The sequence below is a fragment of the Hyperolius riggenbachi genome, chromosome 1 (assembly GCF_040937935.1).
Source record: "Hyperolius riggenbachi isolate aHypRig1 chromosome 1, aHypRig1.pri, whole genome shotgun sequence".
In the NCBI taxonomy this organism is placed as follows: Eukaryota; Metazoa; Chordata; class Amphibia; order Anura; family Hyperoliidae; genus Hyperolius; species Hyperolius riggenbachi.
Window position 1 is genome coordinate 497,213,945 of NC_090646.1, and position 27,851 is coordinate 497,241,795.

The window sequence follows — 27,851 nt, forward strand, 5'->3', positions numbered from 1 at the left end:
AGTTTCATGTACTTAGAGGCGATCCTGCTAAAAGCATTTTAGGATTCAGGTTGTGCTAAACACCTATCTACTACTTTTGGCTTCCATACAGTAGTAAGGGAAGGGAGATAGAGAACGAGCAGCATCTGCACAGCAGTGCAGTTCCCATAGACAAGACAAGACAAATAACATTTATATTGCGCTTTTCTCCTTGCGGACTCAAAGCGCCAGAGCAGCAGCCACTAGGTCGCGCTCTATTGGCAGTAGCAGTGTAAGGGAGACTTGCCAAAGGTCTCCTACTGAATTAGTGCTGGCTTACTGAACAGGCAGAGCCGAGATTCGAACCCTGGTCTCCTGTGTCAGAGGCAGAGCCCTTAACCATTACACCATCAGCCAAAGCCATAGAAAGTGTCTATACACAAAGAACCATTAATATGTGCTATCTGTGTACAGAACTGGTTGCAAACTAATGTACACAGCACTATTCCCATGTGTGGTTGGAAGAAGCAGGAAGAGCCTGCTATTATAGCTTTATTTCTACATTATTTATGCAGATAGAATTGAGAGACATTACTTCTTGTTTTCTTTATGAAATTATTATTTTTAAGTGTTTTTATTTCTCCAATGAGTCAGTCTTGCAATACACCCATGCAATGCAGACTGGGTCAAACGCATTCTTAAAAGAAAATTAAGACTAATGTGTAAATAAAAATTACACTTGAAAACATAAAAAGTGCTCACAAGATTTATTATTGTGTAAGTGCATAGGTTTTATCATTACCCTATTAAAAAGAGAAAAGTGAATTTGAAACTTCAGCCAAAAGTTATAAGGCATTAGAACACCCATGAAAAAGAGTAAAAACATTACTATCACATGTGCACTTTGCAAGAAGGGTTAATGGTGCAAAGCGATAGATGGGATTGCACTCCAGAAAGAGAGGTGCTTACACAGGTCAGTTTCCTGCATATGAAGGCTTATTTTCAGCGACTGCAAAGCTTCTTTTCTAAGAACTACGCCCTCAGCACTAGGTTCACTGAAACCAGCCACACCTGGAGGGGCTGCACTTCTACCAGCCACCAGCGACTCGTTGCTTGAAGGTGGTCCTGTATAAAGCAATTGGGGCCCGTTCTGACATGTATCTCCAGAACTCTTCACCTCCATAATGCCACCTTCTTCTGGCAGTTTACTTGAATATAAGCTCGTCCCTGAAAGAGAATGTACAATTAGAAAAGGCGTAAAAAGGAAAGAAAAATAGTTGAAGGGTTGGAGTGAGATATTAAAGTGGAGATGTATTTTTTTTTTAAACTTTGGACATATGAGAAAATTTTCAAGTGGTCTCGGAACATCCATATATCTCTGTGTATTGTCTGTCCCTCTCCTTGTCACTGGGTGACTGGAGGTTCAAATTCAAAAAAGTGGGCAGAGTCACAAACAACCAATCAAAATTACCCTATTGACTTCAATGAGAAAATTTAAAAAGCTGTAATTCTTACAGTATTAAAGCCAGAGTTACAGAAATTGGCACCGTGGGTTACTAGGTGACTATGGCTAAAATTCTGAAAAAGTGAACGGAGCCAACAATAGGCAATCAACTTTCAGCCATTAGTTTACATGGGAAAATGTAAAACCGCTGCAGCTCTTAGGCTGTTAGTGGCAGGGTGCTCAAACTTTGCACAGTCGGTCACTGGGTGACTAGGATCAAAATTCAGAAAAGTGGGCGAAGCCAAAAAACAGACAATCAGATTTCTTTGATTGATCTAAATGGGAATATTAATAATGCTGACATTCTCTTTGATGTCAAGGGCCTCAAAGTTCACAATGTGGTCATTGGGTGTTTTCACTTCAAGGTTAGAAAAAGCCACTAACAACCAATCAGATTTCACTCATTGATTTTAAATAAATAGAGAAATAAAACTGCTAATCTTTTCGCTACACTTTAAATGTTAGGATTCCTGAACTTTAAAAGAGTTGGTCATTGGGTGACTGTGGTTCGTAGCTATACAAAAAGGAGGCTGGGACATGCAAATTCCTGTGTGGAGAAAAATCTGACCGCATGCAGCATAATCTCGCGTCACCTGTCCAAATTCTATAGCCGTGCATACCATGGCTAGAGGGACTCAGCTGGGAGACGCATCACAGCTGTGCTAGCATAACGTCTCACAAGACGCATGCCGAGCGCAGTGGAAACCTAGCCTCAATGTATAAACTCAGATTACCATTTTACTACATAGATTAGATAAGATTTTACAATCAACATTATATAATCAATGGGCAGCTTTAACAAAATACTACTTGGATAAGTAGAACATGGTAGAGATGAGATCATGTGAAGGAATGTTAAGTTCAAGTTTGCTTTAAAACAAATCGAGAAGTGAACAGTGTATGACATAACCTTTTGGTTAACCACACCTTACAATTTTATTAAGCATCTGACCTTTACTCTGCAATCAAGGAAATAGAAATACCAAGCCAAAACTATGCACAATTATTGTAGGCTGAAACAAATATGACAGCAAGGCAAGCGTTCTGAAGGAAAACACAGTCCGCCGTATAAACAATTGGCGGCCGGGAAGAATTATTAGTGGCTTCTTAATTCTACATTTCAAACATGCAAAAAATAAAAAACTTGATGGTTAAGCAGCAGCAATTATCCGTAGTTCTGATAAACAGAGTCTAAGTAGATACAGCCCGCTTTAGTTCCGACAGGCCTGGGGGGGGCTCGTGCCTCCTCCTAGCTACTGAAAACGAAATGAGCAGGGAATTCCAATTTCCTGTACAGTTCAGGTAAGTCAATACGCATCTTTTCACATTCAGTATGTGAAACAGCCTCTCCTCCTCGCTAGAGAAGTTTGCAAAAAAAGTAAAGAAAAAAAAATAAAAATCAATAACTGTGTTCACTCACTTTAGACATTTTTGACATAATGACAAAGCAATTCTGTCATAAAGAAAAGAAATGAATAACGTTTTCTGGGGGTAAAGCAAAGCTTTCTTTCATTTTGAAGTGGTGGTTGCCAGAAGAACAAGAAATGTTCGGTTTACTGAGACTCAAGCGCGTGTATGGCGGCCCTGATGCGGAAGCGAGAGATACGGAGTGCCGAAGTACTGATCGAGCCCAATGTTACCCAACTACTGTGCCCGCACCATCATTCCCCCCGCCCACCTATATTCATATACAGGCAGTCCCCTACTTACAAACAAGTTACGTTCCATGCTTTTTTTTCTTCTTTTTTTTCAGGGCTACGGAGTCGGGAGTCGAGGAGTTGGAACAATTTTGGGTACCCGGAGTCGGAGTTGTAGTCTGTGATTTTATAAACTGAGGAGTCTGAGTCGGGAGTCGGAGTCAGATGATTTCTGTACAAAATCCACAGCCCTGGTAAGTATTAGACTAAGGAGTCTGAGTCATTTTGGGTACCCGGTAGACCTGAAAGATAAATCGAATTTAAACCGAAATCGTGATCACCAATATCACAATTTCGGAATCGTCAAAGCGGCAATTATCGCGATCACATCATTTCCACATGGGGCTGTTTGAAGAAGTGGCTTCAAACTTCCCCAAAGTCCCGGCGCGTGCGGCCTGCAGCGTTGGACATACCTTCCGCACGAGTCCAATGATGTCGCCGTCTCCCGGCTCTTGTGCTCGCCAAATCTCCAGGTTCCTGTATGTATAATTACATACAGGAAGTATTCCGTGCATTAGAGCCTGCAGGAGGTGAAGTGGATAGACGGGCATCGCTGGACTCGTGCTTGAAGCTATGTCCAAAACTGATGCAGCTTTGGGGACAGAGGAGGCACAGAGAGACACAGAGTGGGCACAAAGAGAGAGACAGAGAGAAACAGAGCGGGAACAGAGATACAAAGGGAGCAAGAGAACACCCAGAGGAGGCCTAAAGAGGCAAAGGGGGCACAAAGACAGGGGGACAAAGCTTAATTTGAAGGAAATCGTGATTCGAAATCGCAATTTCAGACAGAAATTGCTCAATTTAATTTTTTCCTAAAATCATTCAGGCGGAGTTGGAGTCGGAGTCAGTGGTTTCATAAACTGAGGAGTTGGAGTCTGAAGATTGTTGTACCAACTCCACAGCCCTGTTTTTTTTCTTTATGAGCTTTTAGGACCCATTCACACTAGAAGCACTTTTCTGAGCGGTTTTCGGTTGATTAACGGTTTTTAAAATCGCTCCCATTCACGGTCATTAAAATTGTGGAAAAACTGCAGGAATTTAACATATGCGATCGCGAAATCATTTTTCATCGATATTTATCGCAATTTTAATGAAAGTGAATGGGATTGATTTTAAAAAACCACTCAGAAAAGCGCTTCTAGTGTGAATGGGCCCTTAACCACTTCCCGACCGTCGTATAGACAATTGGCGGCCGGGAAGTGGACCCCGCAAGGACCGCCGTATTGACAAATGGCGGCGGACCTATTACGGGCATGGGCGGCGCGATCGGCCGCCGGGGACTGGCACCACCCACCTCGCGCTGTAACCCGTCGGCCGTTCGGAAGCGCCGGCGGGTTACTAGCACCCGGATCGCCGCATACAAAGTGTATAATACACTTTGTAATGTTTACAAAGTGTATTATACAGGCTGCCTCCTGCCCTGGTGGTCCCAATGTCCGAGGGACCACCAGGGCAGGCTGCAGCCACCCTATGTCGCACCCAAGCACACTGATTTCCCCCCCCCCGCCCCAGATCGCCCACAGCACCCCTCAGACCCCCCCCCCCCTGCCAACCCCCCAGACCCCTGTTTGCACCCAATCACCCCCCTAATCACCCATCAATCACTCCCTGTCACTATCTGTCAACGCTATTTTTTTTTTATCCCCCCCCCTGCCCCCTCCTGATCACCCCCCCACCCCTCAGATTCTCCCCAGACCCCCCTGTGTACTGTATGCATCTATCCCCCTGATCACCTGTCAATCACCCCCTGTCACTGCCACCCATCAATCAGCCCACCACAAACAGCTGACCGCTCTGACAGGGAGAGAGAGCGGCAGCACTTCCAGCCGGAGCACCGCAGAGCAGCCAGCGCCGAGTCACATGTGAGAATCACATGTGAGAGATGCACGGCGCTGGCTGCTCTGCGGTGCTCCGGCTGGAAGTGCTGCCGCTCTGTCTCCCTGTCAGAGCGGTCAGCTGTTTGTCGTGCAAATAGATCGGCACCTGGTCCTGGGGGGGGAGAGGGGGAGAGGGCAGACATAGGCATGCTCGTCAATAGTATCTGATATGCGGCTTTGCGTCGTTAGCTTGGGAAAAAGGCTACATAGTAGCAAAATTATATAGATTTTTAAGTTCTGCATTGGCTTTTTTGATCAGTTTAATACTAAATAAAACATTGCTGTACAGATTTAAATTTCACTTTGGGGGCTAACAGTTACTCTTTAAGGCCAATTTTTGGGTGGACCAATTCACCTATCTGTAGGTTTTTGGGATGTGGGAGGAAACCTAAAGTTAACTCTTCTGTCTTTAAGTTAACTCTTTAATCCTTAAAATAACTCCAGAGTTAAAGACAGGCTGTTCATTAACTGCATGAGAAAATAACTACAGAGGAGGTAACTTAACTACAGAAGAGGTAAATTAACTACAGAAGAGGTAACGTAAGGAATGAAGAGATAACTCTCTTACTAGTGGAGGTAAGTTTTCTCTTCCCTTATTATTTCCAGCATGATCTTAGTGAATTGAGGCCATTGTCACCGTGCCGCTCACTAAATATACACCAACTATGGCACATGCATATAAAAGTTAGAATCCATTTTTAGTAAAATATTTAAGCCATGTTTACCTTAAAGAGAACCTGTACTGAGCAAAAATATTTAAAATAAACACATGCGGTAACTTTAAATGAACATTACATAGTTACCTTGCCATCAGTTCCTATCAGAAGCTAACCATTTTCTTCTGACAATAATCCCTTCCAGTTCTGACAATATTTTGTAGTTTTAATATTTTTTAGTTCTGATATATTTCAGATCGGACAATATTTTGTCAGATCTGAAATATATCAGTTGCTGTCAATAAAATATCAGTTGCTGTCAGTTATAGCTGAGAGGAAAACTGATGTACCAGGTAATGTCCATGTTTCCCTATGGCTCAAGTGGGCGATGTTACAGTTTAACTGTGTGCTAACCAGAAAGCTGTTATGGGTAATAAAGCAGAGGGACACCAAGAGCCCCAATAGTGTAATTCGTCTTGGGGACAACAAAATAAATGAGAAGTTAAAATTATACTCACAAACCAGGGTTACCAATAGGCAACCACTGTATAGGCAGGTGGGGAGAACAATCCTGACCCCAGTCAGGAATAAAAAGTCGCTCTCTGTAGACAGGAAAATAGGGTAACAACCCTCCACCCAGGGTGGACTCAATGTAGTGTACAAGATACAGAGGCGCCAAAAGAATAAAAGGTAATTAAATGAACTTAAAAAACCAACTGGTTAAACAGAGGAGGCAGCGGTGGTCTTACCCCCTCCAAACAGACACAGGCAAGGACTGCGATTCAGACAGTCAACAATTTATTCGGAACTCCAAACAATGCAACGCGTTTCACGGGCCATACATCCCGCTTCCTCAGGCAAAATACAGTAGGAGTCACAGCATCTGTATTATATCAGCGAGCTCGGCGCCTCTGGGTATTTTGCCTGAGGAAGCGGGATGTATGGCCCGTGAAACGCGTTGCATTGTTTGGAGTTCCGAATAAATTGTTGACTGTCTGAATCGCAGTCCTTGCCTGTGTCTGTTTGGAGGGGGTAAGACCACCGCTGCCTCCTCTGTTTAACCAGTTGGTTTTTTAAGTTCATTTAATTACCTTTTATTCTTTTGGCGCCTCTGTATCTTGTACACGGTTATGGGTAATGGCCATTATCAAAATGGAGGAAAGAAAATTCCCTTGATCACAGTGAACAAATAGGATGCGGGAGAGGAGGAAGACACTGAGGAGTAGACTACATGGAAGGCAAGTATGACTTATGTATGCTTATTTTGACTTTTAATTTTCAGTTCAGGTTTTCTTTAAGCACTTTCTGGCAGCATGTGGGGCTTTTTTCAGGATCAAAAACAAACATAAAAGTATTCTCAATTGTTCTGCTCAAGTCCACCATGACCTGCTAAAGGATATCCTTTAAGACAAAATGAGTCAATTCTCACATCACAATGAATGCCTCATTCACTCTAAACTCATTGCACAACACGCTTTAGTGCACACAACCCTTAAAAATGAATAGGAGTGTTCATATCTCAGCATTACAGACTGTGATATTCTAACATGATGTCTGAAGTGGATTCATGAAAACCGCACACATACTAAAGAAACTGACCACGCTATAAAGTAATGTACACTGTTTAATGTGGAATTTCAATTTAAAGCAATCTTTCAAATGAAACGTGGAAAGTGCAACTGCTAACTTCCTTTTGAAAAATAATTATAGTTGCTTGACTGTAGTGCTGATCATCTGTTTCAGACGGAAACTTGGAGTGAGATGATCATGGAGGATACCATTGTTGGCTACTTAAAAATCTACTTGCCTGGATTCTATCTTTGAAGCCTGGCACACACATCCAATTTTGAATGACAGATCTTACCAGTTCTATGTAGTATTTGGGGTTACCTACACAATCCGCTTATAATATTCAGAATCTGTTGGCCCGCATACTACGTGGAGGCAGTAAAATTGGAAGTGTGTACCCAAGGCCGGTTCTCTCATGAAGCAAGGTGAAACATTTTCATCAGGCGCAGAGATTACAGGGGCAGCATGTTTGTACAGTGTGTTTACACTTACAGCATGCAGTCAGTGAAGAGGTCATCGTTGGGGAAAAGCAACTTGTTGTGCTGTGTGAGGAGTCTGACAGTGAGTGAGGAGGGGGGAGGCAGGAGAGCACTGCAACAGTGTTGCATTTGACTTGAGACCACCTCCTCCCTCCCACTGCTGTCCTGACTGAGAAGGAATGGAGTGGCTGAGAGTGAGCAGTTTGTTTGTCACAGACTCACAGCCAGTGTACTATTGTGTTGAGCTGCAGCATGTCACGTGAGAACATTAAATGAAGCAGAGTAAATTGTTGGGCGCGGAATGATCAATCCAAAACTGGGGGGGTTGAGAGCATTCTCACAAATTTGCTTCAGGCAGCAAAAAGTCTAGCACTGGCCCTGTGTGTACCAGGCTTACTATATCCTTAATACATAGATTTTTTTTTTTACAACTAAGATCACCAGAAATGATTATTCAGGATAGTTTTGGCCAGATTTTTACTGTATAATCATGCTTTTCAGCTATTTACTGAGCAAGGAAATCTGCTCTACGGAAAGGGGAGGATAGGCAGGTGTCACAAACACCTGCAGCTGGGAAAGCAAATAGCAGTCAGGCATTATTTTCAGCACATCAGATTGCTCACAAGCAGTTGTCGGGCATTGAGGAATGCCTGTAAACACTTAGGTCCCGGGGAGACCTATTATATTATTATACAACACTGGTAACTGAGCAATTTTACAAAAATGCATGGCATCCGAGTGTCTCTCCGTTGCACACACAATAAATATACAGTGTTCTCCCCAGAATTTTTTTCCAGCTGGGTGGCATAAAAAGTAGCTGGGTGGGGCGAGACGAGAGGATGCATGGCCAGCGCTTCTCTGCACAATTCTGCTTACAGCATACCAGGAGGTGAGCCGATGACATCCAGGTTGCTCAGCAAAACTAGCCAGGTGAAGCACCTCGCTAAAAGAGCCTGGGGAGAACACTGCATATAGCAATGCATGGTTAGAACACACTATTGTTTAGTGCATACGTGTATCCATTAAAAGATGCAGTCTATGTACTGTCTGATGTCACTGCATATCACACACTGATATGTGTTGCTGAAATCCACTCAGTGGATGTGTAAAGGTATTTAGAATTGGTGTTGGAAACAATCATGAACTATCATTTTGAGTAGCCTAGGTTGCAAGTATTTACATACCTTCAATCTAAGGCCCAAACAAGGATTCAGATCCCATGTTCTGATCCCTCAATCTGGAGATTTGCTCAAAAGAATCATTCAGAAACATTTGAAAATGTCCTCGTTCCTCTATCTTTAGCTTTCTTTTACTACTTTTTAACTTCACAATAAATATACAGATAAGGCCTTCTGGCTCTAATGGCTGCATGCTTGCTTTCTGCAGGATTGTGACTCAAATTCCCTAAAGGCAAAAAAAGAAAAATGTACATGACAGCCACGCGACTAAATTTTATAAAACGCGGATACAAATCATAGGCCATTTCCCTGTGAGTACATTTAGGACCTATTTCCACATTTCGGCCCAAATCTGCAGCATTTTCCCACAGGCTAGAGGGGCAGGGAAACGCTGCCCATCTCTTGAATGGCCTGCCATCCAGGTCACACTTCGGTGCAAATATGGAAGGCATGCTGCAGATTTCTGCAGCAAGCATCAGAATCACTCTGGCCATACATGGCACAGCTTAGCAATTCGGCCTGCAGCTACACAGCAGAACAGGAGCCGCGGCCGAACTGGAAACGGAGGAGGCTGCCAGTGGAAATAAGCCCTTACAGATTACATGAACTTTGTTACTTGCACCCCATCATTCTTTTGGTGAAAGTAACAAAAAGGGCTGCTCAGACTACCCCTATAATTCCCCAAAATATGAGCCTATTAGAATCGGTTGATCTGACTGTTTGGATGAGTCATGCCACTGCCAACTGTGCATCGCAAAACAATTACTGATTCAACATTCCAATGCAGGAATTTATTTTATGCATGACAGCAAAAACCACTGTTTCGAGATCCCCTAAGGCCCCTTTGTAAAAGCATATTAGTGAGGAGTACTACTGTATTCACTAAACTGAGGTAAGCAGAATAACATCCTTGCAATACACAAGGCTCTACTCATTGTGCATAAGACTTTACGCATGTTAAAGTGAATGGGAATCGATAATAAAATAAATAAATCAGTCAGGAGAGGGAAGGTTCTGGGTCCTATAGAGCCTTCCCGCTACTCTCTCGGTGCCCGTTCCAGCACTGGCTCCCCTTTAGCAGTATTCAACCAATTTGGTCAAATACTGCTCTCTCTGCCGCCGAAGGGAGGCTTCGGAAGTCTTCGAGAGCCCAAGTGCTCCCAAAGACAGGCTGCTCCATACAGTGCATGCGCGAGTGCCCCTCACGCGCACTCACACGTGCGCAGTATGTTGCGCCTGTCCTCGGGAGGACTCAGCTCCTGAAAACTTCCTAAGTCCCCCACAGCAGGGGATTCAAAAAGGAGGAGCTGCCACTGCAACGAGGGGATCGGGAGAGGAGCAGGAAGGCTCTATAAGACCCAGAACCTTCCCTCTCCTTATGTAGGTATTTGGTTTATTTTTTATTTTTATTTTTTTGCGATTCCCAATTGCTTTAATCTGCTTGCTAAAGTTTAATGAATTCACCCCCCTTCAGCTGCAACAATGAGTATAAACAATAGTAACTCAACAAGCAAAATAATGGTCATATCGTATAAACAAATAAACCCCTGCTAAAAGTGATAAACAGTATCAGTAAACAAATGTAAACAGTTCTAAAATCCAGGGCCATGAGGTGGCTGCAGACGACATGAAAGGTTGTGTGATTGTGGACCAAATCCTATATCCAACAACCTCACATAGTTGGAGTGATAAACATTATGATTCTAAACCATACAGTAAACAGCATCAAGCATGACAGGCCTACAATGTGACAAAGTGTACTTTCACAAATGCCAAGAGATACTGTAGCCTCCAGAATTTACTGCAATCCAGCACCAAACAAAAAAAAATGTAAAGTTGCATAAAAAAAGCTCACCCAAAATTCAGCTCAAAAGAAAAACTGGAAAAACAAGCAAAACAGCCTGAATCTCTTCTGCAGCCACAGTGATCAGAACGCAGCCAGTGCAGACATTACAATTACTGCTGCCAGTAACACCACTTATGAAATAGTAACAGACATACTTTTCCTATTGTGGCACACACAATGGCAAGGTTTCCTGGTACTGCTGCAAAATGCTTACTGCTGGAATAACTGGTGAAAAAAATGTTTACCTATTATCACTTCAGAGATTAATTGCAATATCTGCTACACCTATGGAGATACTAAAGGTCATCTTTGAAATGGAGCCTCCATTAAAAATAGTTCCATTATTGATTTTTGCCCCACTGCAATCACTTCACCTGAAGTGTATACAATAAAAGCAGGTATTCCACACCTAAACTCGTTATAGTGATAGTAAAGTATCTACAGTGTGTAGCGCTCTCTTTTTTTCCTCCAAACAAGTTTTATTAGATGTTTATTTTATCAACATGTCATCCATGTATCAGCTGTATGACAGTTTAAAATATCCCTTCTCCCTTCCTATTTCCCCCTCCCTCCACCAGCTCTCCATTTCTCCCTAACAGATAGTAATGAGCCTCAAGTGACCATTTACAGGCCCGATGTAGTTAGCGCTACCTTTTTTAAAAGTGTCCTTTTAAAGTGGATCTGAACTCTTGCACAGGACAGAACATAAACATGTAGAAATGCACCCTTTATGTATTTAGAGAGTTTAGCCCAGGCATGGGCAAACTCGGCCCTCCAGCTGTTACGGAACTACAAGTCCCACAATGCATTTGCCTTTATGAGTCATGACTGTGGCTGTCAGACTCCTGCAATGCATTGTGAGACATGTAGTTCCTTAACAGCTGGAGGGCCAAGTTTTCCCATGCCTGGTTTAGCCTGTGTAATTTCCCCTCATCTGTGACTAATCAAAGGTGTAATTTGATCTATCCGCTGTGTCAGCTGGCTGCCTAGGCAGGGCAGGTAATTTGTAAACACAGGATGTTAACCCTATGTCTGCATCCATGAAAGCAGGAAGTAGACACGCTGCAGATTTGTTGCAGGATTTGTATCAGCTTTAAGACAGACACATTTTTTCTTTAAAGGGAAGGTCCAAGCAAAAAAAAAAAAAAAAAATGAGTTTCACTTACCTGGGGCTTCTACCAGCTCCATGTAGCCATCCTGTGCCCTCGTAGTCACTCACTGATACTCCAGTCCCCCGCTGGCAGCTTGCCGACCTCGGAGGTCAGGGCCACATTGCATACATTTTTACGCATTCCAGCTAGTGCAGGAACAAAAATGTACGCGTTGCACCACTAACGCGTAAACATTTATGTGTTAATGTTCCTGCACTAGCGGGAATGTGTAAAAATGTACGCAATTCGGCCCTGACCTCCGAGGTCAGAAAGCTGCCAGCGGGGGACTGGAGCAGCAATGAGTGACTACGAGGGCACAGGATGGCTGTATGGGGCTGGTAGAAGCCCCAGGTAAGTGAAACTAATTTTTTTTTTTTTTGCTTGGACCTTCCCTTTAAGGCTGCTTTCACAGTAAGACGTTACAGGCGCACGTTAGTGCAGCCTGTAACGCAGCCCCACCGCACAGTAATGAAAAATCAATGGGCTGTTCACAGTGCCCACGTTGCGTTACATTGTAACGCAGCACATCCGTTGAGAGTGCTGCATGCTGTGCGATATGCGCGGCTAAGCCGCGTTAGACTGTGCGCACATGCTCAGTAGTGTTGGGGAGTGTTTACTTCCCGGAGCGGCCGCTCTGTGCAGCGATTGGCCGGGCGAGACCACGTGATGCCGCATGCGTCCAAGAGTACGCATCACGGACGCCAGAGTGAGCTGCTCAACGCGGCTCACTCTGCCGTCCACATCAGAGAGCACCAGGCGTTGCGTTAGGGGCACGTTATGTGCCCTATAACGTCCCCTAAAGGCAACGTCCTGGTGTATAAGTAGTCTAAAGGTTATTATACTGTTCCACCTCTGCTCTAAAAGATATGCAAGTTCTGAGTTCAGGTCCAGTTTAAATAATGCTCATCTATTCCCCCTTCAAGATTGTAAAGTTTGTTAGTTTGCCTTTGCACTCTATCAGCCTCCCTGGGCAGATCAATATCAACACTTCCAAGGACTCCATTTAAACTGTAAACACTAGGCTAAAGCTAAGTAATGCAGATATATGGCATTTATCTGCATTAATAACAGAACCCAATTCAAACTGAGAAGATAAACACTATTCTCCATTACAGTTGATAACATCTTGCAAAATATGACACAATGCTTCAAGAAATTAAAAAGTCACCCAGCCTATGGCCTGATTTGACATCTAATGTCTCTCCAAGCTTCCAAAGATCTCCTCACCCATCTCTGCTCAAGGAGAAGCAAATGTGGAGGTTCAATTATCTCTAACAATCACATTTCCCAAATAAATGCTGTACCAGACATTGATTGGTGACTGCACTAACACATGCTGTGCACAGGACTGCTTGATAGTTACTGCCACATCTGGTCATTTAAAGACAGCAAAACCAAACATTTCTCAGTCTGTACAATAATTCACTTCTAATCAATTTGATTATTTTTATCACATAGGCCTCGATTCATAAACGATTACCGCATGCGTTATCGCCAAAGTGGTAAATTACCGCATGGTATGTTTGTGATAGTGGATTCATAAAATGTTACGCCTGTGTTTACGCATGTTACCATATGCGGTAATAAAAACGTGTGTGTGTGTGTGTGTGTGTGTGTGTGTGTGTGTGTGTGTGTGTGTGTGTGTGTGTGTGTGTGTGTGTGTGTGTGTGTGTGTGTGTGTGTGTGTGTGTGTGTGTGTGTGTGTGTGTGTGTGTGTGTGTGTGTGTGTGTGTGTGTGTGTGTGTGTGTGTGTGTGTGTGTGTGTGTGTGTTACTAATAAAAAAAAAATAATAGAATATAAATATTTTATATAATAATAATAATATTAATAATAATAATTTATAAAAAAATAAGTCACGTGTGTCTAAAACTGCCCACTTCTACCCAGCATGCACCTTGTCATTAGGAAGTCAGCGGCAAACTACCGCACTCAGCAAATTATACCGACAGCTTTCTGCACCACACATTTACCAACTGTTATCGCAATCACCTCGCACTCTGAATTTTTTTTAATGAATTCACTGCAAAAACCCTCATTTACCGGCAGCTGTAATTTCCCACCCTTCTATGAACTACATAACTCACTTTTATGAATTGAGGCCATAGTTGGATGGTCATTATTGCTTTGTATGTACCAGCTCTAATGTTCACCCATGTCTGTTAGTAATGTAAACAAATAAAGCTTACCAGTATTATTGTCAACTTCAAGGGACATGTTTAGCTTAACTTTGGCTTTATCAAGTGCACCTTGGTTACGAAGAGTTCCATTATCAATAGTATCAGAATTGACACCGGGAGATTCTGCTATTGACTGCATGGCCACATTTGAACTTTAAATAATACACCCAAATGATGGATGTTTAAAATCTCACAATGTTCGGTTTATTGCCAGAAGGCAATTGCAGTACATGCTGGAGAGGCTTCCACTGGTTGACTGACAGCAAAAGAATAAACATCAATCCATCAAGTCTACAAGACACCTAAAAGACAAAAGCAAGACATAAATAATGTGCATTCCTGTTAGGTCTCATTAAAACTGCACAGCTTACATACAATATAATTACAGTCTTCAAATTATAGCTTGCAAAAGCTTCATTCTTGATAACTAGGCAATAATACAAAACTATTGTGTGTCTGCATTCTCTCCCTGAAGAATAAGTCATCAAAAATCTTAAATGCAATAACTTAGTACTATGGGAGACATTTATTTATTTAATGAGTATATAAAAAGTGTGTTAATTACAACTTACAACACTGTAAAAGTTGGGCAATTGTGTATTATGACTAAGCACTCAAGTTTATTCCTACTGCTTGTTTTAGCACTATAAATATAGTTTTCTATATATATAGCACACAAATCCAGTACCACAAGTGCTAGTCTAATCTGGTGTCCAAATTATTTTTTGTACAATTTGGAATTTTAAAAGATATGTAGCTTAATTAAAAAAATAAATATTGTATACATTAAAAAAAAAAAAAAAACAGACCAAAAAATGAATCTGATACCTTTGGAAAGTGCAGGGAAAGCGTAAGGTTACAAGAAGAAAAATAGTAATAAGGAAGAAGAACATAGAAAAGCACAGGCATGCACCATAATCTAATATTAATCTCACAAAAATCTAGCTATGTAAACAGAACCATTGATTGCTATGTGAAGTACATAGTCTGAATAAACAGAAGGTGCAATGTGCTAGCAAGTGATTTTTAACAGGTTTAAACAATCAGCAGAGGCAAATCTCTGCAATATCATAGAGGAAGATGAGATATAAAACAAAGACTAGCTCTGGAGACTGACTATGTGGCATAGTTGCCATGATAGCTTGATTTCAGTGGCAAGCTGTCAGTGTGTGACGTGCAGCTGTGTGGCAGCGCCTGCAGGGGCAGCTATGAGAAGGATGCGGCACTTAGAGACACACGCAGCCTATGTCTGTGAGGAGAAGGTGAGGGGGTATCTCACCGGGATACGCCGTGCTCCCCTGTCGCTTGTCACTCCAATCTGTATCCTCAGCGGCCTCTCCCTTTAGACGTGGCTCTCAGTGACCGGTCTGGTGTCATCTTCTATTCCTTCCCCTAAGAAACACGTCACGCCCGGAACTACAGTGCTAGAATACCTATAGAGGTCGGCTTGCACTGATGTTGTCTTGGACAAGATTTCAACAAAGAATACCGGGTACAAGCGAGAGCTAATAATCGTGTGTGTCAAATTTCTCACACTTATGTTTCCGGGTGGATGGCAAATTAGGTTACACTCACAACTTCCGGGGACACCTGGAAGAAATACAGCAGCTGCGACTCGAGGTCAAGATTGTTGTCAGTGTAAATATAAAGGGTGACTCCAGATTCATGGAGAAAGTATTCGAGCTAGCCCGGCAGTATGCATTACAGAGAGTAGCAGTGCCAGCTCACCACCTCCTGCAACTTCTTATGTGATTGCAAGGACCTGTGGAGAGGAGAAGCTACTCAGTATCAGCCCAGAGAAAACAGGAATGTAGATGTACCTCTAGTTGTGCATGTAATATGCATGCACATAGCATAAGATAAAATGTTTATATCAGAAAAAACTACGATGTTTTTGAACTCTTGCTTTATTCATTTGCTATTCAAAATGTCTTGTATAAACCAAAAGAACTATCTAGGCAAACTATACGCTAAAAAAAAACACTTTTGGATAATAATTGCACTACGTGATTCGCATTCTCACTACTGCTGTGTAAACATATATTGAAATTAAAATTAACCAGAAGGCGCACTCAGTCTCAAAAAGAAGAGTGGTTAACAGTCTCACAGTTTATGGCCAGCAATATCCTCGAATGGCTCAGATTGTGATCGACTGTCGTCCAAAACTTCACTCCTCTATCTTGGACTTTCACATCAACATGCAAAGAGTAGACAAAAAACAAACCATAGCGTATAACTGCGTTCACAGATAACTTCACTCCTCTCCCCGTGTTCAAAACACCTCCGTCACCTTAAACTTTTCACCAGTGCAAGGACACTCCCCCAGTGTGCCCGCACTCACCCTATTAACCTCCTTAGTCTTCAGATGTAAGATTGACAGCATGCAAGGGGAAAGGAACAACCAAGCAGCTACTCTATTCACTGGACCAGCCCAAAATACACTGCAACTGAAAGCACTAACATAGTGTAGAATGTAAGGCTCCATTTACATCTGAGCGGGAATCGCGCGATTCTCACTTACTGCAAACCGCTAGTGTTTTTTAAAACCACTTAGCAGTTGTTATCCTATGGCAGTGTTCTCCCTGCTGCGATCAGAACCGCTAATCGCGATCGCTCCCAAAACGCTACTTTGTCCAGAGTTTTTTCTGCGGTAATCGCGGAAAAAATCACTCCCCCAAAACGCTACTGGAGTCCCTCAGGACTGTGTGCTCTCCCCACTGCTTAGTCCTTGTACACCAATGACTGCATCTAGACAGACCCATCATAGTTTCTGAAGTATGCAGATGTCACAACAGTAGTTGGTCTCAAATGAAAAAACATTCTTAAAGCCATGGAAATTATTATAGATATCAGGAGAACCCAGCCCCTCCTCTACTCATAAATGGTAGCATACTCGAGTAGGGCTGTTTCTTGGCTCCATAATCTCTAACAATTGGAAAGTGAGACTTGCCATCATCAAGAAAGCCTAAGAGAGGTTGTACCACCTACAGCAGCTGATAAAGCTTGGCCGCGTACATGCAAAAAGGGTGTCGAGAAAAAAGGGCGCGGGGCGTAAACGATAAGCGGTAATATCGCTTATAAAAATATTGTGTTGTATTTCGTTTACAAATAATGTTTTACAAATTAAATAACATTTAATAATGTGTATGAAATCGCAAATTGTGAAAACGATAATCTTCCCTGTTTTAAAAGTGAAACTTATAATTACGTTTGTTAAAAAAAAACGATAATATATGTTTAATTGTTATGTTTGTATACTATTGTGAATAACCTTCATTTATCGTTTCTTCATATAATAAAATCTGAAAATATTGTTTATAGTGCTGAACAAAAATATAAGTGTGTTCGTAATAACTGTTGTAAAACATTAGTAAATATTACTAACATTTTACTACAACTAAACCTAACCCTACTCTCACACAGAACCCTCCCTGTACCTATCCCTAACGCTTAGACCCCCTGGTGGTGCCTAACCCTAAATCTCCCCTGGTGGTGCCTAACCCTAAATCTCCCCTGGTGGTGCCTAACCCTAAATCTCCCCTGGTGGTGCCAACCCTAAGACCCCCCCCCCCCTGGTGGTGTCTAACCCTAAGACCCCCCTGGTGGTGCCTAACCCTAAATCTCCCCTGGTGGTGCCTAAGGGCTGGTTCACATGGGCTTCTGCTGAGCTTCTGCTTAGCGTTTCGTTCAAACGCTGTTTTTTTTTTCAGGAATGCCAGCATTTAACAGCTTAGCTTTGAATGGCTTTTGAAGGCTTTTAATGGCTTTCAGGAGAGCATTTTGTTTTCTGGGCCTTTGGTGGCTTTTACAGGAAGTATATGGAAAGGCTTTATGGGCTTTCTTTGGCTTTTATGGGCTTTCAGTGACTTTTGCTGGCTTTCAAACGCCTTCTAGAAGCTGCATGTTGCTTTTGAGATGAGACGAGACGCTGTGATCAACTGCCAGGTTTTCATGAAAGCCTGCAAAAGATTGTACTAAACGCTCCCATTCACTTGCATGGGAGGACGGTAGATCCCTAAAAAGGTTACTTCTAAAACGCTGCGTTTTAATGCCAGCAAAACGTCCGTATGAACCAGCCCTAACCCTAAGACCCTCCCCCCCCTCCTGGTGGTGCCTAACCCTAAGACCCCCCTGGTGGTGCCTAACCCTAAAACCCCAGTGATCGCTTTATTGTGTGGAGAATAATAATGTTTTACAAAAAGTGACTGTAAAAAATATATTACAATTTATGTTACGTACGGATTGCTTTATTTTGTGAATAATAATGTTTTACAAACAGTAAGGGATACAATTTTAAATAATGTTTTAGTTAAATACGATAAATATGTTTAGTATTTTTGTAAAAGTTATTTGTCACGGGCGCATTTTGTAAACTTAAATCATCACAAGCGCTGTTAGAAAACATTAAAAATCTCCGGGCGCCGTTTGAAAACGTTCATAATCTCCGGCGCCCTTTTTTCCTGTTCGGCACCCATCAAACGATGTTTATTATAGGAGTGAATGGCGGCGCCCTTTTTGTCCACTTGCCTCATGCGCCCAAATTTCCTGCTTCCACTTGGCCTACCACAGCAAATAATGGTGCAGTTTTATACAGGGCTGTAGGGTCTAGCAGAAGATCCAGGATGCCCGGGGGGACAGCAAGGTACCGATCAGCCTGACGTGAGCTGGAGGAAGCCCGGGTATATATATACAGTATACTTTTTTTCAGGTCTCAGGTTTCCTTTAAATGACAAATGGTGAGAGAGAACTTGAGGTAAGGTTTACTGCAGGAAATAGCAAAGGGTCATTATTTCTGTATTATTTTATAGTTTTAACATTCATAGTGTGCTTTTAAAACTGCAACTGTGACAGAATGATGTGCAATATTATTACAAAAAGCTGGCCAACAACAAAAGAACCCTCAAAAACCCATTGCCCTTAAAGTGGATCCAAGATACATTTTTACTCATTGCATAATTGTGTTCCTTTCGTATTGTTTATAGGGCATTCCTCAAGCCAAATACTTTTTTGTTTTTGTTTTAATACTCTAATTCCCTATAAACTAAACAAGCCTCACCCACAGCTTTTCAAAGAGAATTGGCATTTTTAGACAGTAGCAAGGGTTCATGGGAGCTCAGTCTGGGCAGGAGGAGGGGGAGGTATTACTAGCCAGAGATTTCAGAGGCAGAGGGGAGGAGGGAGGAATAGGGGGGATTAGGTTTTTTTCACAGGCTGAGTGCTGAAGATGCAGATAAGCCTGCCTCTGTGTAATGTTTACAAACAACATGGCTGCTGTCATTGTATCACAGGAAGAAGTAATCATATTCTATTGAAGATGTTTGCAGCTAGATTTGCTGTGTAAACTATCTAAACTTTAGATAAGATATATAGACAAGTTACTTGTTATAGTTAGTTTTTCGTCTCGGATACGCTTTAAAGAAAATCTGTAAATCCTATCCCCACCCCCGGGGATACTTACCTCGGGAAGGGGAAGCCTCTGGATCCTAATGAGGCTTCACCCATCCTCCTAACACTGCCAAGGTAAACATTTACCTACTAAGATCCAGCACAGGTGCAGCAGAGGCTTTTCGATCGGGCTCAGGTGGAAATAGATCGGAAAGCCGCTACTGCTTGTACGCTGGAGCCGGGGGAAGGTAAATATTGCAAGCGCTAATGTGCCACAGCTAACATCCTCATCGGCTGTGGTTTCAGGAAAACCAGCGCTGGATCCCTGAAGCTTAGGAAGATGAGTGAAGCCTCATTAGGGTCCAGAGGCTTCCCCCTCCTGAGGTAAGTATCCCCCCGGGTGGGGGAGCAAAGCAGGTTATTTTGAAGCTGGGTGCCGTCTGTAAGGGAGTGCTCCTAATACCAACTTGTTATTGGACCTGTATAAAAGACACTTGCCCGCAGAAGCAATAAAACTATCAAATTCCAGGACACCTTCACCGCATCAAATGGATCAATGGATGGGGCTATGTACAGGTGAAACTCGAAAAATGAGAATATCAGTCAAAAGTCCATTTATTTCAGTAATTTTACTTAAAAGGTGAAACTAATTTACAAAATACCAACCCTTTGCAGGTGGTTTGGATTAATTAGCTGATTAGAGTCTGACAAGTTAAGCCTAGAATATTGAAAATTTCCACAATATTTTAATGGTCTAAGATTTTGATTTTGGGGTTCTCATAAGCTGTTATCCATAATCTACAAAATTATAATAAACTAGTAGACGCAAGGCCGTTTTAAAACGGGCTCTAGGTCCATCTTTTAACAGTGCGCGCGTGCGTGCACCTGTCCGCCCGCGCACACGCCAGCCTGGCTCACTGTCTCAACGGCTCTCTGGGTCTGTGCTGCGCACATGCGCAGTAGCAAAAAGCACGGATCCAACTACACAGAGACAGGCACACGCAAGGACACAGGGGTTTTATTGTAGACGATAATGGCTTGAAATATCTCGCTTTGCATGTAATGAGTCCATTTCATATATTAGTTTCACCTTTTAAGTTGAATAACTGACTTAAAAGGACTTTTGCGCAATATTCTAAATTTTCAAGTTTGACCTGTACCTGGATGAGCACCTCCTTAGCTCAACCAGGGCATTGAAAATGGGTCGTGGATGGGTATTCAGCATAACATTGACCCAAAACACATGGCCAAACAGGTTTGTCTGTTTGCCATTCCTATCTCACTTTCAAGCAGGAATGTGTTTGCCGAGCCAGCCTTATTTGTGTGTGTCACACTTTTGAAGTATGGTAACAGTTTTTGTGTAAGCAACCGGTTTGTCAAACATACTTATAAGTGACTGATCTTGTCTCTGTCACACATACTTTTAAAGTTTGGTAAAAATTTCTGTAAAGGCTAATATAACTTTCATATCCATGGAATACAATTAAAACTTTAAAGAGACTCTGAAGTCTCGTAAAAATCATGGTTTTATTTAAAAAATGTGTTTAACATTATTGCCCTACCTAAACCACTGCATCCCCGCCGCTGTAATCTAACTAAATCCCCCCTAACTCCCCTGGGGGCAATCCGGGCAGCGCTTCCGTGAGAGGCAGAGCTATGAGCCGCAGCTCTGCCTCTCAGCGCGTCTATCAGCCCGGATCGCTGCCTCTTCCCCGCCCCTCTGTCTTCCTTCACTGAGAGGGGCGGGGGAGAGGCGGAGATCCGCCGCTGATAGACGCGGATGGAGGCAGAGCTGCGACTCATAGCTCTGCCTCCAACAGCAGCAAGATCCACGACCAAGAAAGTCATGGATTTTGCGAGGGGGAGTGAGGGGGGATTTAGTTAGATTTCAGCGGCTGGGATGCGGCGGTTTAGCTAGGGCTATGATGATAAACACATTTTTTAAATAAAAACATGATTTTGACTTCAGTGTCTCTTTAAATAACATATGAAGTTGTGAAGTTTAATAGCATTTCTTGTGATAGCTTCCGGTACCGGGTCAACATCTGAATGCTATTTAAATAATATACAGGCAGTCCCCTACTTACAAACAGGTTCTGTTTTAGGAGATTGTTTGTAAGTTGAATTTGTAAGTTGAATCCTGTATTATAAATAGTGAAATGTGGATTAAAGATTTATCGCCGGACAACTCTGGATTTGGACATACAGTGTAAACTATGTTTTTTGGTAGTTTTCAATGTTCTTTTAAAGGGAAGGTTCAGGGACTATCCGAAAAAAATTAAAATCCCCATCCACTTACCTGGGGCTTCCTCCAGCCCGTGGCAGGCAGGAGGTGCCCTCGGCGCCGCTCCGCAGGCTCCCGGTGGTCTCCGGTGGGGCGCCCGACCTGGCCAGGCCGGCGGCCAGGTCGGGCTCTTCTGCGCTCCAAGGCCCGGCACTTCTGCGTCCCATGCCGGCGCGCTGACGTCATCGGACGTCCTCCGGGCTGTACTGCGCAGGCGCAGTAGTTCTGCGCCTGCGCAGTACAGCCCGGCGGATGTCCGATGACGTCAGCGCACCGGCGTGGGACGCAGAAGTGCCGGGCCTTGGAGCGCAGAAGAGCCCGACCTGGCAGCTGGCCTGGCCAGGTCGGGCGCGCCACCGGAGACCACCGGGAGCCTGCGGAGCGGCACCGAGGGCACCTCCTGCCTGCCACGGGCTGGAGGAAGCCCCAGGTAAGTGGATGCGGATTTTTATTTTTTTCGGATAGTCCCTGAACCTTCCCTTTAAGGTGTTTTAAACTTCTTATAATGGTTTATACAGTACTGTAGCATTTAGAAACAAAAATATGTTATAAAAAAAAACATTACATTACACTTTGTACATGAAGTCAACTTTGTATCTCTGGAACATTGGAACTCGAGTTGTTTGTAAGTAGGGGCACTGTCTGTACTAAGTAACATTTCATGTGTTAACATTGTTTTACAGAGCTACATGATGAAGGGGGGTTGGGGGGGGGGGTTGTCACATTTACTTGCCTGGGGCTTCTTCCAGTGCCCCCAGTCCATCTGGCCCCTTGCTGCCTCCTGAACGCTGGTGGGGGTTACTTCGCATGCCACAGGAGTGCAGTTGAGGAAGCATGTGGACTGGGCCATGCATGTGCAGATGGTGAAGGTTCAGAGAAGGACAGCTGCACACTGGAGTAGATCTGGAAGACTCCAACCTGATAGACTGTGGGGGGCTGGAAGAAGCCCAGGTAAGTAAATCTGAACTTTGGATTTTCTTTAAGCCACAACACTTTCAAATCTCAGGGAAAAAGTGAAGTACACAGGGAAATATAGTATAAATACGTATCCCTAACGGGAAAGGCCCTTTAGCGCACTGAGGTTAAAAATTTACTTTTATTCACTTCAATTAAAATATAAATAGCAGTGCAATATACATATAACAGGACAGTGCTGTACATTCATGTGTTCATGTATAATGACACACAATGTATGTGAGCGAGGAGGAGAAAAAATATATATATATATATACAGTGATATCTAGTGAAAAATAACAAAACCCCCCACCATAAATCAAAAAACTGCCAGCATAACAGCCCCTGTCAGAGCTGTATATTTTCTCTTGATGAAGATCGTTTTCTTTTACGGGTGAAACATGTCGAGTTTGGGTGCGGTGTAGGGGGTGATGCACCCATCTCACCTAACTGCCTGAAGTGTATGTGAGTGTTTCTGGTGTCCCAGACAGGTCAGGTGTATTTACACCTTCTGATAGGGAGTTTATAGTGGTGTTTCCACCCGGTGTGATATAGATTGGGACTGTGTGGACACCTGCAACAGAGGAAGGGCAGAAGGTTTGCTTACACGACACGTGCGTGGCGCTCGCTCACATACATTGTGTGTCATTATACATGAACACATGAATGTACAGCACTGTCCTGTTATATGTGTATTGCGCTGCTATTTATATTTTAATTGAACTTAATAAAAGTTAATTTTTCACCCTCAGTGCGCTAAGGGGCCTTTCCCGTTAGGGATACGCATTTAAAGTTTGCAGGGATGCCAGTTCTTATGCAGTAGCTGATGTATTATTTGTTTCTGTGCAGTGGCATAATTAAAATTCAGTGGGCCCCCCTGCAATACTTTAATGTCCCCACCCCCCAATGTTTACACCCCTTCCCTTGCCACCTTTCACGGCCTTGGAGCCCATCTCACAAGGGAGTGATCTTGTTTACAATTAAATCAAAGAGGCACTTGTAAGTCAGACAAATATAACATAACATTTATAATGAAATAACCACAAATGCCTTTTCTGTGCTCACATCATTATCAGTTTTATTCAACCCCCAAGTGACATTCATTCTTAGTATTTAGTACAACATCCTTTTCCAGTTATAACAGCTTTTAAACGTGAAGCATAGCTTGACACAATTCTCTTGAAGCGATCTACGGGTATCTTAGCCCATTCTTCATGGGCAAAAGCCTCCAGTTCAGTCAAAATCTTAGGCTTGTACGCTGCAACTGCTTTAAGTCCCACCAGAGGTTCTCAATCAGATTTAAGTCTGGTGACTGTGATGGCCACTTTAAAATGTTCCAGCCTTTAATCTGCAACCATGCTCTAGTGGACTTTGAGGTATGCTTGAGATCATTGTCCTGTTGAAAGGTACAACGTCTTCCAAGCCTCAGGTTTGTGACGGACTGCATCACATTTCCATCCAATATCTCCTGGTACGGAAGAGAATTCATGGTACCTTGCACACGCTGAAGCTTCCCTGTACCTGCAGAAGCAAAGCAGCCCTAAAGCATGATTGACCCCCCGCTATGCTTCACAATAGGCAAGGTGTTCTTTTCCTCATAGGCCTTGTTCTTCCTCCTCCAAACATAGTGTTGGTCCATGGGCCCAAACAGTTCTAATTTTGTTTCATCAGTCCACAGAACACTATCCCAAAACTTTTGTGGTTTGTCCACATGACTTTTGGCATACTGCAGTTGACTCTTCTTATTCTTTGGAGACAGCAAGGGGCACCCCCTTTCTGCCTGGGAGTTCTGGCATGGAGGCCTTCATTACGCAGTGTGCACCTTATTGTCTGAGCTGAAACTTCAGTACCCACATCTGACAAATCTCTTTTCAGTTCCTCAGCAGTCACACGGGGACTTTTCTCCACTTTGCGCTTTAGGTAGCGCACAGCAGTCGAAGTCAGCATCTTCTTTCTGCCACGACCAGGTAGCGTTTCAACAGTGCCCTTTGCCTTGAATTTGCGAATGATGCTTCCTATGGTGTCTCTTTGTATGTTTAACATCTTTGTAATCTTCTTATAGCCATTGCCCTTCCTGTGAAGAGAAATCACCTTTTCCCTTGTCTTCCTGGACCATTCTCTTGACTTCACCATGTTTGTAAACACACTAGTAAATGTCTAGAAGGAGCTGAGTATCACAGTAATTTTAAATCTGCCTAATTGGTGCTTATTATGCTTGATTGCTGCTCGTTAACATCCACAAGTGTTTTCAATACCTGATCGAAAACACTTGAATGAACCTCTGTTCTTAAGAGTGGTAGTCTTTAAGGGGTTGAATAATTGTGTCAATGAAGAAATCACAAAAAAAAAAAATTAATATTGTATTAAAAAAAAACTATTAACGTAATTCTAGTTGCATTTGGTTCTTTAAAAAGTCCTTGTAAGATTTCATTCTGAACACAATTACAAATGTACACTAAATTCCCTAAAACCCTTTACAGCATTGGGTGTTGAATAATTTTGAAAACAACTGTATATATATATAGGACTTACTGAGCGCGCCCAGACTGGTGCTGCTGCTCTCTAAGGCTGCTCCAGACATTACATCTCATTTCTGCTACTTTAAACCTCTTAATGGAAAGACTGGACCGAAATTTCAGTGGATTCTAATGTATCACTTCTCCAGCAACACCTATAACCTTTCAGAACACCTGGATTACTTGGGATGGCAAAGATTTAAGCTGGATTGGATCTTCCTTGGTATCACACACTGCTGGACACTGCACACCTTCCTTGGAATTGACCTGAGACCTTAAAGACTTTCTGCCTCTTTGTGCCCGCCGTCTCCCATCCTGTGAGTAACTTTCACCGATTATCTACAGCATCTATGCTCAATAGACTATATTTTTCTACATATATTATATATTACATCTTCAAACTCCTAAACAAAGGACTGTTTTTTCAAATCCATGCTGTCCATCCATACATCTCTGTGTAAGGACAATTCAGTCTATACAGGCCCTTTGATCTCTGCAGGATACCAGCCACAGCTGTGAAAGTTCACACCTTGACTTTAAATAGGGCCTTTCTTAGCAGGAGCCCTGAGCTGTCTCTTGTCCATTCTAATGTGTAAACATCAATATTCAGCACAGACACTTCTAGCTGTATACCAACCAAGAAATATATATCCAATTGACAAATCAACAATAATTCTACTTAAGTCTGTTGCAATCTACAGAAAGACAAAGAGAGGATCCAGGGGACGTGGGAAAAGACGTTATTCACTGCAGAACCAAAATAACTCTGTGACAAAATCTACAGAGTACACCCAGCCAACAACCCTAATAGCTCCAGCACAATCCAGCAGAGATGACAGCCACACATCTGGAGACTGTTCCCTCCTGGAGTCCTCAATCTCAGACCTCAGCTCCCAGGGTAGCCCCATCAAGGCTGTCCTCTGCAACGTCAGATCAATAAACAACAATACAGCAATCATACATGATCTAATAGAGTCTTCTGATCTGGCCTGCCTGACTGAAACCTGGCTTTCTGAACCTGTTGGCCCCACCCTGGAGGCAGCTGTGCCAACAAACTATTCCGTGATATACTGCAACAGGAAAGAACGCAGGGGAGGAGGGGTTGCACTTTGCTTTAGATCAGCTTTGAAAATCAGACCACTTACTGTAGGTCCTACCAACTCATTTGAATGCTTGGGGGTGCAACTTTCAGCTGAGGAAAACATTAACATATTGCTGATCTACCGCCCACCAGAAAAATACTCAGACTTCCTTGAGGAACTTGTAGACCTCCTATGCAACCTAACACTGGAACACCCCAGATGGATTGTTCTTGGAGATTTCAATACATGGGTGGACGACTCCTCTTCACAATTTGGAAAAGAGCTACCTCGTGCCTTACATGAACTGGGCTTCCTCCAATCAATCAGCTCTGCTACTCACAGGAAAGGTCACACTCTGGACCTTATATTCCATACTGGGCTGTCAATAGCCAATGTGGAAATTAATCCTGTTGCCTGGTCAGACCATCACACTATCCACTTCTCCCTCTCAATACCAGCCGTCAAACACCAGGTCAAGAATCAAATAAAATATCGCCGCTTAAAAGGGCTAACACCTCAACATATCCGAGATAACCTTAGCTTTGATGAATTGACTGACTCCAGCTTGGACCCTGATACTCTGGTGTTTAAATACAACAAATGTGTGTCCTCCACCTTTGAGACCATTGCTCCTCTGCGCACCAAATATCTTACTCCACACCATCATGCACAGTGGTTTGATAACGCTATAAAAGAGCTGAAAAGACAAGGCCGAAAACTTGAGAGGCTGTGGCGCAAATCTCAGTCCCCAGAAGACAAACATGCCTTAATCTTCCACTTGAAGAGCTACCAAAAGGTAATCACGGGAAAAAAATCATCCTTTCTATCACAAGAGATTGCAAATGCAGTTAAACCAGCCCAACTGTTCCGCACAGTGGAAAAACTCTGCAACCCAGCATGTCAAAAACTTAATATCGAGTCTTCAAAGGACCTCTGTGACCAATTTGCCCATTTCTTCACAGACAAAGTCTCCGCTATAAGGTCCGCCATCCAACTTACAGCATCTGAGCCTAATATAGCGCCGAAGACCATTAGCAGAGACAACGTAACACCTTGGTCAAACTTCAAAGAAATTGATGAAGAAGTCACATCAAGCATCCTCCTTCACGTCCGCCTAACTACCTGTGACCTGGATCCTGGCCCAACACAGTTCATGTTGAACTGCCCCGACCTGTTCGTACCGGTATTCCTCAAAATTGTTAACTGTTCCTTACAATCAGGGATATTTCCTGCTTTACTGAAGGAAGCAATCATCAGGCCTCTCCTCAAAAAACCCTCCCTGGACCCAGATGCAATGACCAGCTACAGACCTGTCTCTAACCTCCCCTTTCTGGGCAAGCTAATTGAAAAAGCTGTATACCTCCAGCTAGAAGCCAGAATCCTACAAAATAACAGTTATGACCCATTCCAGTCTGGCTTCAGGAAACACCACAGCACTGAAACTGCCCTCATCCAAATATGCAACCACCTGCTCATGGCAAGAGACAGAGGAGAGTGCTCGATCCTCATACTGCTAGACCTTTCTGCAGCCTTTGAC

General features: G+C 43.0%; 1 protein-coding gene across 4 annotated transcripts in view; it reads right to left on the reverse strand.

Moving 5' to 3' along the window:
- GOLGA3 (golgin A3) overlaps window positions 1-15,602 on the reverse strand; it is a 60,836-nt gene extending 45,234 nt beyond the window's left edge. Inside the window, exons 1-3 of one of the 4 annotated variants that reach the window (XM_068243421.1) lie at window positions 15,373-15,602; window positions 14,103-14,395; window positions 928-1,185 (exon numbers count right to left, since the gene is read on the reverse strand). In XM_068243421.1, the coding sequence (XP_068099522.1) occupies window positions 928-1,185; window positions 14,103-14,232 (388 nt within the window). In that variant the 5' untranslated portion in view covers window positions 14,233-14,395; window positions 15,373-15,602. Of the gene's footprint in view, window positions 1-927; window positions 1,186-5,839; window positions 6,004-14,102; window positions 14,396-15,372 lie in introns of those variants that run through there. The other 3 variants (XM_068243422.1, XM_068243424.1, XM_068243423.1) reach the window with 3 other exon arrangements.
- Window positions 15,603-27,851: the final 12,249 nt, after the last annotated feature.